This window comes from Petromyzon marinus, chromosome 9 (assembly GCF_048934315.1).
Source record: "Petromyzon marinus isolate PM22_M1 ecotype Great Lakes invasive population chromosome 9, UKy_Petmar_22M1.pri1.0, whole genome shotgun sequence".
Classification (NCBI taxonomy): Eukaryota; Metazoa; Chordata; class Hyperoartia; order Petromyzontiformes; family Petromyzontidae; genus Petromyzon; species Petromyzon marinus.
Genome location: NC_133675.1, coordinates 3649024 through 3661007, shown reverse-complemented (window position 1 = coordinate 3661007; position 11984 = coordinate 3649024). Strand labels below are relative to the sequence as shown.

At 54.0% G+C, this 11984-nt stretch overlaps 1 protein-coding gene across 1 annotated transcript; it reads right to left on the bottom strand.

The window, feature by feature from the left end:
- Positions 1-286: 286 nt before the first annotated feature.
- On the bottom strand, positions 287-7625 carry LOC116940689 (trypsin inhibitor ClTI-1-like). Its single transcript, XM_032950829.2, has 4 exons — positions 7325-7625; positions 4009-4052; positions 3335-3444; positions 287-2562 (listed from the first exon to the last, which is right to left on the bottom strand). The coding sequence occupies exons 1-4, from the start codon at positions 7377-7379 to the stop codon at positions 2517-2519; spliced, it is 255 nt and encodes an 84-aa protein (XP_032806720.1). The 5' UTR covers positions 7380-7625; the 3' UTR covers positions 287-2516.
- Positions 7626-11984: the final 4359 nt, after the last annotated feature.

Genomic DNA, 11984 nt, shown 5'->3' with positions numbered 1-11984 from the left:
TATCTGTCCCTGGGCTCTTGGGCTATGAGCATGCTCTCTGCGTTCAATGCCCTCACGTTTCGCACCGAGAGCAACGCACTCGCGGTGCTTTGGCAGCGTCAAGCGTGGAAGGTCATCGTCCTTAAAGCCCACGGCAAGAAAATGACACTAACCGGCATTTTCCCAAACGCTGCTCGCCGAGCATTCGGTGCAGCTGCCAACATTGTACAATCGTCGTCGGTGATGGCTATGAGACGCAGCTGCGTTTAAGCGCCTAATTCATGAAAATCCCCGCACCGTTCATCACTTTAATCAAAGATATATACGTCATATTTTATTACGTAAACATCAAACATTCATCGTACTTGTGTAGATGTCATGGCAGTTTGTGTCGTGGTCAGGAAAAGCAGGTGCCTGTTGACTGCTGTTTGTATGGCAGTGCAGTGGGAAGTTGCCAGCGTTGAGGTGATGTTGGCGAGGACCCATACTGGGGTGGAGCTGACCGTGGTGGTGGCAAGAGAGTCAACGGCGGTTGTGCAGAGTGGTTGTCGAGGTGGCTGCGACGATGGTTGAGGTGGTGGTGGTGGTTGGAGTAGTCGGGATGGTGGCAGTTGTGTAACCCAAATGTAACACAGCCCATGCAGTACGAGACCCAGATGTTGGATTGTGGGGGCCGAGGACACGACTGAGATGGGTTCACTGTTCCCACTCGTTTCTGCAACTAAATCATCAGCCATGATCTATCCACTGCTGAATCTACATTCACGGTTTATGATCAGTGTATTGTGAAAAAACCTAAAGCGTCTCCCGACGACACTCGTCTCCATTAATTGCCCTCAACCAGTGGAGGAAATTCCACAATCCTATGGCAGAGGCTAGCCTCTCGACCGAACGACCACTTTTGATTCCCCACAACATGGTATCTATTTTATCACCCTTGATAAGATGATGAGTTGAGTCGCCTCTCACCCCTCAATGATGTGCGGTGCGTTTTAAATGTCTACAAGTGGATGTATGTGCTCGGTGAATTAAACAGTAAACTTAGATTATTGCAAATAAATCGGTACGAATAAGCAATAACAGGAACAATCATCAGCTTATACAAACACCGCAAAGTGGGGTGCATAGTTTCCCGATGGAGTATAAGTGTAAAGTAAGACAGAACCTTAGACACACAGTATCTCATTGAGCTATCATTTGTCGCCAGGTCGCTCCTGAAAAAGAGCTGTCTAGCACAGTGGGCCTTACCTGGTAAAATATAAAAAGTTTTAGTTTAGTTTCAGCGACACACCCACATAAACTGTGCGTCTCGGGCCATTCCACGTGAATTTTAAGCTTTGTCACTGACAAAAAGAAAATACTTTCAATTTATTCTCAATGGTGCCGCCCGTAACACTGCAAAGACATCACAAAGTAAACATCACATCCCCTACGCCAAATGACAACAACAGCACACTATGACTGCGGTCACCGATCTCAAACGATGGAGCACAGAAACACCACTGCCCGCTTCCATTACTCAGAAAGTCACGTGGTTTTGTGTGCCAGTCCGTGGGCATCATTGTGAGTCTTATCGCTCTGCTTGCGAGTCGGCAACCCCAACTGTGGCACGCACAACAATGCTACTGCCCGCACCGAGTATTCACTGGCAACGGTATTTCAGATATTCACCAGGTTTACTCGCCAACTTCAACATGAGCGTATCAACGTTGCCCATCCGACTTCCCAACATACAAAAGATGAAATGCGTTTATGTACGAGCAACGTCACAGTAATGTTATCAGAGCGCAATAGCGGCATGCCTGGCGGTAACTTTAAATTCTTTTTTTTCTTATTATTTAGCTTAGTGGGGGTTGGACAGCCTGGTACACACAGCCGAGGTATGTAGCTACAAGATAAGAGCCGTTTGCTTTGGGTCTATGCCTTCGTTAATGAATGAATTTATTTTTAATTATAAAATAAATACGCAAATATTTTGCATAATGCATGATATAACTTTGCGTCGAACGTCGAACAGAGGGTGAGTTGGGGGGGCAGGGGGTCAGTGCCTAGAAGCATCTGCCAGTTCCCCAGCAATGGTTCAAACCAAGCCTGACTGCTGATGAGACATTAAATGTCGAAACCGGTCCAGAGTTTTGCTTGTGTTGAACCAATGCTGTTGAAATGTTGCGCTCCCAGAAGGAAGGGCCACGTGGCCGACGTGATGTGTAAAATATTTGTATTTATTTGTTTATGTGGAGACACAGCTAAGGGACGGATAGTGGAATATTGTCTGCTTATTTGTTTTTGTTATATTCTCCACAATGCCCCGAATTATTATTTTGTTTTAAACTATATCCACAATCGTCAGATGCACACACATTTTACTATTGTGAGGTTACATTCACGTAATGTCAACTATAATTAGACTAATATAACAAACGACGATCGGCTCTGGCAGAAGGTGGTTTCGGCAGATGCAGGACGCTGATCTCCACTCTGGGCTCCTCCGCCCCCGGATCTTGCCAGGATTAGGGTCTGAATCCGGGTCGCTGCGTTCAACACAGCCCCTCGTGTGCCATGTTCACATTGCGAGAGTACATCCTGCGCAGAGAAAGAGAGAGAGAGAGATCACGAGGTCAGGAACACCTTGGGGTGTCAAGGCATCTGTGTCTATCGCATCCACCAAGGGCAAATTATGAAGCTAATTGATAAAACTCTATTTTTTATTTTAGCAGATAAGATGCACTGAGCTATACAGCTCTTTTTCAGAAGCGACCTGGCCACAAATGATAGGCAAATGAAGTGGCATATCATGGATATTTATCGCAGCCAAATTCTCTAAACGCATGTTTATAAATGTGTAGATAAAAATCGGAGGACCCGGAGAAAAATCCACGCGACCATGTGGAAAACATGCAAGCTCCAGATATACAGGCGTCAGGGTCGGGATCGAACCATGCCCTCCTGTATACCAGGCGAGGTAGTTAACATCTCGTTACCGCGGCACTCTTATAACCCCAACCCACCAAAACCATTTTTACGCTGTGCTGCATGTGTATGTACACAGGGAGCCCGCCCCAACCCCCACTTATTTGGGGCCATAGAAAACGATCTGTAAACCATATACGTCTCTCCGTCTTCCTTTTGTGGCCTTCTCTGCCCGTCTCCATTCCACTGGGTTTGCCTCGCCCCACCTGCCCCCATATCTCTACGTTCAACGCTCTCCATCGCTGCCTGTGGTTCTCCACCTGTCTGAGTCACACGCCCTGGGCTCTCTGCATTCGGTCAATATTTATGGTGGGACCTAAAAATGTCCACGTCGCTGCCACCCCCCTCCCCCGCGCCCCATCTGGCCCACGAGCCCCGCGCGCACCAGTTCATGTAGCAGAGCATGCAGCTGTTGGGGTAGGTCTTCCCGTCCGTGCCGCACACGGGGAGGTACATGCGCGTGCAGCGGCGTGAAGAGTAGCGCTCGCAGTCGAACTGAGCACCCGAGGAAGACAACAGCAACGCCGACGGCGATGAGCGCGAGTCACATCAACGGCAGCAACGACTCTTGGCACGACGATGAGCGTGGAGAAGGGCGAACACAGCAACCATTAGGCATTATAGCTGATGACGATGGATGATGATGTTATGACGTTATGATGGCGGTTGATGATGGTAGTAATAATGATGGGTGTCCAAGGGATCTTCAGCTCAAATGAGCACTGAATGCTGGTGTTCACCTCGCGTTTACAGCCCTGAGCCATTGGTGGAAATCTCCACATTTCTTTGCCAGGGTGTCTGTACCTCAAATTGATACCAAGTTTATCGACCCTGGGTGGATGTTGGACTGAATGATTAATCCCCTCACCGCCCCAAACAGGAATTGAAACTCACAACCTTCTGACGCGAGCCGATCACTCTACCCGGCCGGATATTGTTGATGATTATATGATGGTGATTTATAGCAGTGACGACGAAGTTGATGATTATCCTGAAGGATAACGCCGGAGTTGATGATTATGACCGACGGTGATGAGCAGATTTGGCAGGAACCCATACCTCCTGCGTGGTTCCTGGAACCTCGTTCTGGGAGGCAGTGAAATCTGTAGTCAGACGGACAGACATGTCACACGGGCACAACAAGAGAGTCAAGCAGACAGACAGACAGGCACGCATGACCTACAGACACACATGAATGGCAGACAGGAATTACATAGCGACACACGAACACAGGCATTGCATAGATAAGGCAGGCATGATATACGCACAGGGGTGACAAAGACATACATGCTTAGAATCAGAATACTCGTCAGAATCTGTATTTAGACTGGAGGAATCCGATGAGCCATGAAGCTCTTATTCACAGATGTCCCAGTAGGGGCACGGGGTCCGAATGTTACATTTAGGCACGCTAGGCTCAGCGGTTAGCACACTGCGCTACAAAACCCAGCGACCCACGTTCGATTCCCGCTCCATGACCTAATAACAGTGACGGTGAATATTTTAACTGGTCCTGGGCTTCTCCCCCTGAGTCGACTCAGCCTCTAATGAATGCCTAGTGCGGTGTGTAAACGTTAGCATAGGGAAGACAAAGGCGGCCAGGTTAGCGCGCTGCGCTATGAACCTGGCGACCCGGGTTCGATTCCCGCTCACGGCCAACACCAGTGACGATTATCTGAACCGGTCCCGGGCCTCCCCTAGGTCGACTCAGCCTCAAATGAGTACCTGGTGCGGTGTGTAAACATTGCCACTCGGGAGACAAAGGCGGTCGAGCGTGGTGCTGGCCACCCACCCCCTCGTGTACCGTTCCGGCCTTCATAGGTGCTCGCTAATAGCACTTGCCCCTCCAGTCTGTTAAGGCTATATGGGGATCTTTGTGTATGTATGGGTGTGTGTATGTATGGGTGTGTGTATGTATGGGTGTGTGTATGGGTGTGTGTATGTATGGGTGTATGTATGGGTGTGTGTATGTATGGGTGTGTGTATGTATGGGTGTATGAATGGGTGTGTGTATGTATGGGTGTATGTATAAGTGTGTGTATGTATGGGTGTATGGGTGTGTGTATGTATGGGTGTGTGTATGTATGGGTGTATGTATGGGTGTATGTATGTATGGGTGTATGTATGGGTGTGTGTATGTATGGGTGTATGTATGGGTGTGTGTATGTATGGGTGTATGTATGTATGGGTGTATGTATGGGTGTGTGTATGGGTGTGTGTATGGGTGTATGTATGGGTGTATGTATGGTTGTGTGTATGGGTGTATGTATGTATGTATGGGTGTATGTATGGGTGTATGTATGGGTGTGTGTATGGGTGTGTGTATGGGTGTATGTATGGGTGTGTGTATGGGTGTGTGTATGGGTGTATGTATGGGTGTGTGTAAGTATGGGTGTGTCGGGAGCGCCACGAACCTGGCGACTAGGGTTCGATTCTCGCTCACGGCAAACCGGTCATGGGCCTCCCCTCGCCTGCCTGGGTGCGGTCAAGGGATTGCTCCCTGTTGGTCAACCATGTTATGTATGCTGATGATCTGGTGATTGCTGCTCACTCAGAGGAGGAGTTGGAGGCGCTGCTGCTGAATCTGGAGCTTGCCACCAAGAGGTGGGGCCTTACCATCAGTCCCACGAAAACTAAGCACCTGCCCGGGTATTTTGTGCCATCAAACATTCCACCCCCACAACTCCCAATTGGTGATGGGGCAGTTATGGAGAGAGTGGAGAGTTTTCCATACCTGAGCAGTGTGCTCATGACCGGCTCGGGTTTGACAGCAGAGGTCTCACTCTGAATCAGTCGAGCGGTTGCGTAACACTTACTGTGTGATACGCAGCCGCTTCACACGAAGCTTCGAGTTTACTCAGCCACGGTCATGCCCTCCCTTCTCCCTTCTCGATGCTTCCCAAACGTGGACCCCCCTAATGCCAGTTAGTAACATCCATCCTGAGTTTAACCAGGTTGGATTGTGTGAGTAGCTCACAAATCCTTGGAAGATCTGAAAGAAAGTCTAACCGGTGAGCTCCTCCGGCAGGCAAGTCTGCGTTGGCTTGGGTCATGTAGCCCCGCATGCTCAGCCACCGCATACCGAAACAGCTTTTGTTGAACCGGATCGAGGGTGCGCCGTGCCGACGTCTCCGCCACTGAGTGGCGAATGGCGGTTGTTGTGTTTGTGTGTTTGGGGAGCGGTGGTGTAGTGGTTAGCGCGCTGCGCTACGAAACCAGCGTCCAGAGTTCGATTCCCGCTCACGGCCAACACCAGTGACGATTATTTGAACCGATCCTGGGCCTCCCCTAGGTCGACCCAGCCTCAAATTAGTACATGTTGCGGTGTAGTAAACATATCCACTGGGAAGACAAAGGCAGCCGGGCGGGGTTTTGGCAACCCACTTTCTCGTGTTCCGTGCCGGCCTTCATAGGTGCTCGCTTACAGCACTTGCCCCAACAGTCTGTTCAATCTATACGGGGGGATCTTTGTGTATGTGGGTACGTTCGTACGTGGGTATGCACGTGCATTGGCGGCTATTTAAAATATTGCCTTTTGCACCGAATTCGAAAAAAATATCTCTCCTTGTTATTATGCTTGCCGTGCCCTCCTGGTCGAGACTGTCGGGGGCAAGTGTTGTTCCCGAGCAGCACCTATGAAGGCCGGCACGTCACGCGAGCGGGTGGGTGGCCAGCACAACGCCCGGCCGCCTTTGTCTCCCCTCTGATGATGTTTACACACTGCGCCAGGTAGACTGTACTCATTTGAAGCCGAGTCGACCTAAGGGGAACCCCGGCCCTGAGCGAGAATCGAACTCGACTCCGTAGTGCGGTGCGGTGCGCTAACCACTGCACTACCGCTCCCCAGACAGACAGACACACACACACAGAAGCACGCGCAAGTGTACAATACAAAACATTAATTGTAGAAACGCCACCTCTGACAATACACATTCACGGCACACGCGGCCACACCGCGAGGTGGATTATCACATCGCAAGGATTGTGAGAGGTGGCGGCGGTGTCTTGGAGAAGGACGCCTCCATCCAGCAATGGATGGACCATGCCTGCTGATGACGACACAATCGGGCAGAGACGCACCGTAGCACTCACTGGGCGTGACATATAAGTGTGACTACACATCACGATCCACATTAACCAGCACGAACAAGTCCCGGAAACACGCGTTTATTACATAAAGCACGAGTCACACGTGTCGACCTCTAAGTCAACGCACACTTTTTTTACTGCCTCGGGCAAGCGCTGTGTAAGCGAGCGCCTATTAAGGCAGACACGTGAACTATTAGTACAGGTCCTGTGTTACACTCTGGCTGCGTTGTGTCCGAGTGCGCTTCCGTGGTGGCGGGGGGGGGGTGTCAACAAAGTATGTACGTACCCAGGCACACGGACAGCATAACCAGGGACAGGAGCAGGCAGCCTCGGAGAGTCATGGCGAAGCAGAGACGGGCGCACAGAGAATCCACGGGGGAGGTTTGTCACTGAGAGATACGGCGGCCAAAGGGAGAGACGGCGGCGCACAGATCTACCAGGAGATAGCAGGAGACAAACACTGGGAGCTGGGCAGGAGACATCCACTGCGTGCCTTTATACGCGCGACAGGGGGTGGAGCAGAGGGAGACGCGATGGGGTTGGTTGGGTGGTGGTTGTGATGTTGATGGTGCTGGTGGTTGTGATTATGACGACGCGCCGGGAGGAATGCGATGATTAATGTTTCACTCGGCTCCTCTGGCATCTGAAAAAAATGCCTGCTCGGTTTGGTGAAGCGGGGGGGGCGGACCCAGAGACCCAATCAATCTCCTTCCCTGGAGATGAAAAATCTGGCGACTTCGACGGCTCCTGCAATTCCTCCGAAACAATTAGGGCGGAGGACCGAGCGTGTCCATCTGTGAAGATTTGGCCACAATCTGCGTGTTGCCCCGGTGGCTGTGAAACTGCATTGGGCCCCATAGTTTCCGGAGGGCCCCCAGGTGCCGGACTACGAATAGTGGGGAGGGAGGGGAGGGGCTGGGAGGAAGGGGCGGGAAGGATATGTTATTATTTGTACCAGAACCCATGCCCAAATCTTGCTACGCTTACTGCTCCGTGTCAAAAAATTTTTTTCATAACTTTTAATCCTAACAATGTTTCACGCGTTGTACTCGAGCGCTGTTTTATTGTAGTCTTCCGTGTGCGTTTAAAGATTGCATTTTAATACGCGAGTCCTGTTTAATTACTCTCGATGGCGGTGAACGTGGTGCCCTGTCCTGTCCGTGTTCTTGTATTTGTTGTGGTTCGAGACCGAGGTCTCCCTTACATAAGAAGCGTTTCATAATAAACATTTACATTTATTTCTAAGGTGCTTTCCACTCAAGTCTCAAGGCGCATTGTTTAGTCTCAATAGGATATCACCTGGTTTTAAACAAAGCCTTCAGTACATCAACACGATCACCAGAGCATGTCTTTGTCTACACAGCTGTATCTCGGAGAGTAAGTGTGAAGATGTGTTGTGATGCCGCCGCCACGGAGCCGATCGGCGGGCGGCCCACCTGCGATCTCGCCGCTCCGAGCGACGAGGCCGACATTGCTCCACCCCACCACCTCCCCACCCCCCCCCCCCCACCGGAACACACACGCACGCACTCCCCCACCATTAGAGCGCGTGGGGAGACACCCTGGCCGACAGGTTTTCACCCAGAAGCCCTCGTAAAGGGATAATCTTCACGGTTTCCTGCAGCCAGGGAATTGGACGGTCTCCCCCGACGCTAACACCCACCGCGGCGCCGTGACTTTGGTTGTAATTACATGGTCACGACGGGGCTGCCGAGCCACCGCGGGTAGACAGCACACACAACACACACGGGTCAGCAGGCAGGTAGGAGGGCAGAGCCACGAGCGGCGGGAAAGCAGGGTCGCCCTCTGGCTGGAGGGTCGCTGAGCAGGTAAATTTAGATGCGGACGTCGCTGAAAGCAACGGCCCGGGGGATGCTGGGATACAGATGGGCCTACCGATTGGCGGGTGATCCCAGCGAGCTGATTGGCCCGCGAGTCGGCACCAGGTAGCCCCTTTGATGTAGAAAGAATAAAGCGGGTCAGGGCGAAGGAAAAAGGTTCTCTGGCTACTCGAGTCGACCCCAGGTCCGTCAACTCCCGAGTCCAGCCGCGCGAACGTCCGTGGGACGTATCGACGCGCCGCGAGGACCAGACGGCAGTGACGACGAACCGTGAGTAAGAGAGAGAGAGGGAGTTGGGACTTAGCTTAAGAGCAAAACAGGAGAGGGTAAAGGGGAGGACAGGTAGAGTGTAGTGCCGACTATCGAGAGATAGATCGGTCCTGCCCCGCTGATCCCGACTGACTCGGTTAAATAAGGGCTCGCCGACGCGGTGGAATAAATCGTCGGCGGTTACATAACGGACTGGTGTGGTTTTTGTGGAAGCGTGGGTGCGCTTGCTGTCGCGGTGGTCGTTACATAACAGACTGGTGTGGTTATTGCGGAAGCGTGGGTGCGCTTGCTGTCGCGGTGGTCGTTACATAACAGACTGGTGTGGTGGTTTTTGCGAGGGTGTGGAAAGAGAGTGGAAGCGTGGGTTCGCTTGCTGTTCTCGGTGGTCGCCGCGTGTGTGGAGCGGCGCCGCGTGGATTGTGTGCGCTACGAACCGTCGGCTGCGGACTCCCACGTTGCGAGCGGATACCCGTCTCGCACGCATGCCCATCGCATAGCCCTTTAAACCCGTTTAAACCAATCCCCCCAAGCGTCGGAGTGAGCACGAACGACGTCGCTTACCCTCCGACCTTTGACCCCCTGTTACCCGCGTGTGATTGGTGCGTGGGACTGCGCGGGCGGGGAGCGTCGCGTTTGGGTGCCGGCGAAGCGCTAGCGGGTCCCAGGGAGGTCGAGTGGGATGCCCCACCGGCAGGAGACCCGGACTCGGGGGGGGACGGCACAGGGGGGGGAACAGGGGCGCGACGACCTTTCCCCGCCAGGGGAGGAGTGCGGCGGCGGCAGCTCCCACACTAGTGGAGAGTCTGGGAGCGTCGGTACTTCGCGGACAGGGTCGCAGGCAGGGGAGATCCCGGGGGCCGGCGACCCTAACAATCTGGTGTCAGAAGCGGTACGAACCCCCGCGTTACCCCACGCGAAAATAAGGCATATATTCACTGGCCGGGGTACACCTTCGTGGAGAGCATTTGCCCGCAACGTCCTAGGTGCTAAGGAAATTAATGGGTGGACGGACGCGCAGACGCTACGTCAACTTAATATGAATCTGGATGGGCGGGCAGCCGATTTTGTGGAAGCCCTACCCGCAAGCGCGCAGACACAGCTAGAGGAGCTGATGCGCCGAATTGATCTGCGCTTCGGTACGCGCGATGAGGAGGAGGCAAAAGCGGCCTTAGAGGCACGCCGTCGCCAACCCGGCGAGGACCTGCGCGATTATGCCGAGGATGTGCGTGAGCTAACAAAGATCGCACGCCCGAGGCACACCACGGAAGCGATTGAGGAGCTGGCCACAGAGAAAATCCAGCGATACTTAATGCGCACGGCGTGGTGGCAGCCAGACGTGAACTGTACGCGCCTCTCCTTTGATGCCCTTGTCGAGCGCGCGCGCAAATGTGAAAGAATTGCTAGCGAACGCGCACAGCTCCGAGGACTGGGACGGGAGCGCACCATCGCAAGTCTGTCCACCGAGGAGGAAGAGGAGGAACAGGAGCTCACCAGGATGGTAGGGGGTCGGGAAAGGGGGCCTCCGGTATCCCGCGAGACCACCCCGGGATGGGTAGCGGGGATACAGGCGGGCATCGGGGGGATCGACAACAAAGTAACCCAAGTGGACAACAACGTATCCCAAGTACGGGCACATGTGACTACGCTGCAGACTACGGTAGAGACGATTCAGACCGAGTTGGGAGGGCTAGCTGGGAGGGTAGCCCGACTAGAAGCAGAGTCTGGGCAGCGGCGCACGGGGGGGAGAGGGAGCGGGCAGGGTGCCCACTATGGAGCCGCCACCCCCCCCCGGGCGTGTTATATGTGCGGCCGTCAGGGGCATCTCATGAGAGACTGCCCACAGATCGCCCGCGCTAGATATACCGAAGGGTTAAACGCCAACGCCCCCTAGAGAGTGGACCACCTAGGGGTGCAATCACCGAGGTCCCGAAACAAAACGACGGTAATAATAATGGTAAGCAAGTGACACCCACACAGGTCACGGCCACAACACCCAAGGACGCGGTGAGGACGGGCGACTGGCTACGGGAGCTGGTGGCAGGAATCACGGGGGCCACGTCACTGGTGGAAGGACAGGTGAACGGGCAGCGCACCCGGATCCTACTGGACACGGGGGCCGTAGCCTCACTCGTGAGCGCCGCGCACTGCAGCGTGCTCGGGGTTGACGTGAGCCGCCTGCCGGCCCCGGATTGCGCGCTGCACACAGCGAGCGGAGCCGGGATGGGGTTGCTGGGAAGGATCTCCCTCGAGGTCCGTCTCGGAAACCAGGTGTGCACTCAGGAGTTCTACGTCTCGAGTGTGCTGTGCCACGAGTGTATCGCAGGTACCGACCTCCTGGAAAAGCTGGGGCTCAACGTGCAGCCCCGACAGCGGTGCGCCACCGTGGAAGGCAGCGGGGAACGGATTCCATTCCTGGGACGGGAGCCGAATCGCCCCCGCTTCACACCTGTGGCCGCTACCCTGACGACGGCCGTCACCATCGGGCCGCTCGCCGAGATGCTGGTACCTGTGGCGACACCCTCCACCGACCCCGCGCACCGACCATCGGGGGAGGTAATGCTAACTCCTCACCCGGAGTTGGCAAAACGATACGGGGTTGTGGGGTCAGCCACGTTGGTAAACGCCGATGGGGGCCGATTGTTCATGCGTGTGTTTAACCCCCACGGCACCCCAGCAATACTACGACGGCGCACCACAGTAGCCACCGTGCACCCCCTACACGCGCGCCACTCCAGCGACTCGGTATTCGCACTCTGGGCGGAGGACCCCGGTCGCCCCGAGGACCAACAAGACCTGGCCTGGCGAGTCGGCCCGACTCCCCACGCCGAGGTCGTC

Coding starts and splice junctions, on each gene's coding strand:
- LOC116940689 (XM_032950829.2), bottom strand. CDS start 7,379: ATGACTCTCCGAGGCTGCCTGCTCCTGTCCCTGGTTATGCTGTCCGTG. Junction 4,053..7,324: donor TATGCTGTCCGTGTGCCTGG/GTACGTACATAC, acceptor GTCTGACTACAG/ATTTCACTGCCTCCCAGAAC. Junction 2,563..3,334: donor ATGCTCTGCTACATGAACTG/GTGCGCGCGGGG, acceptor TTCTCTGCGCAG/GATGTACTCTCGCAATGTGA.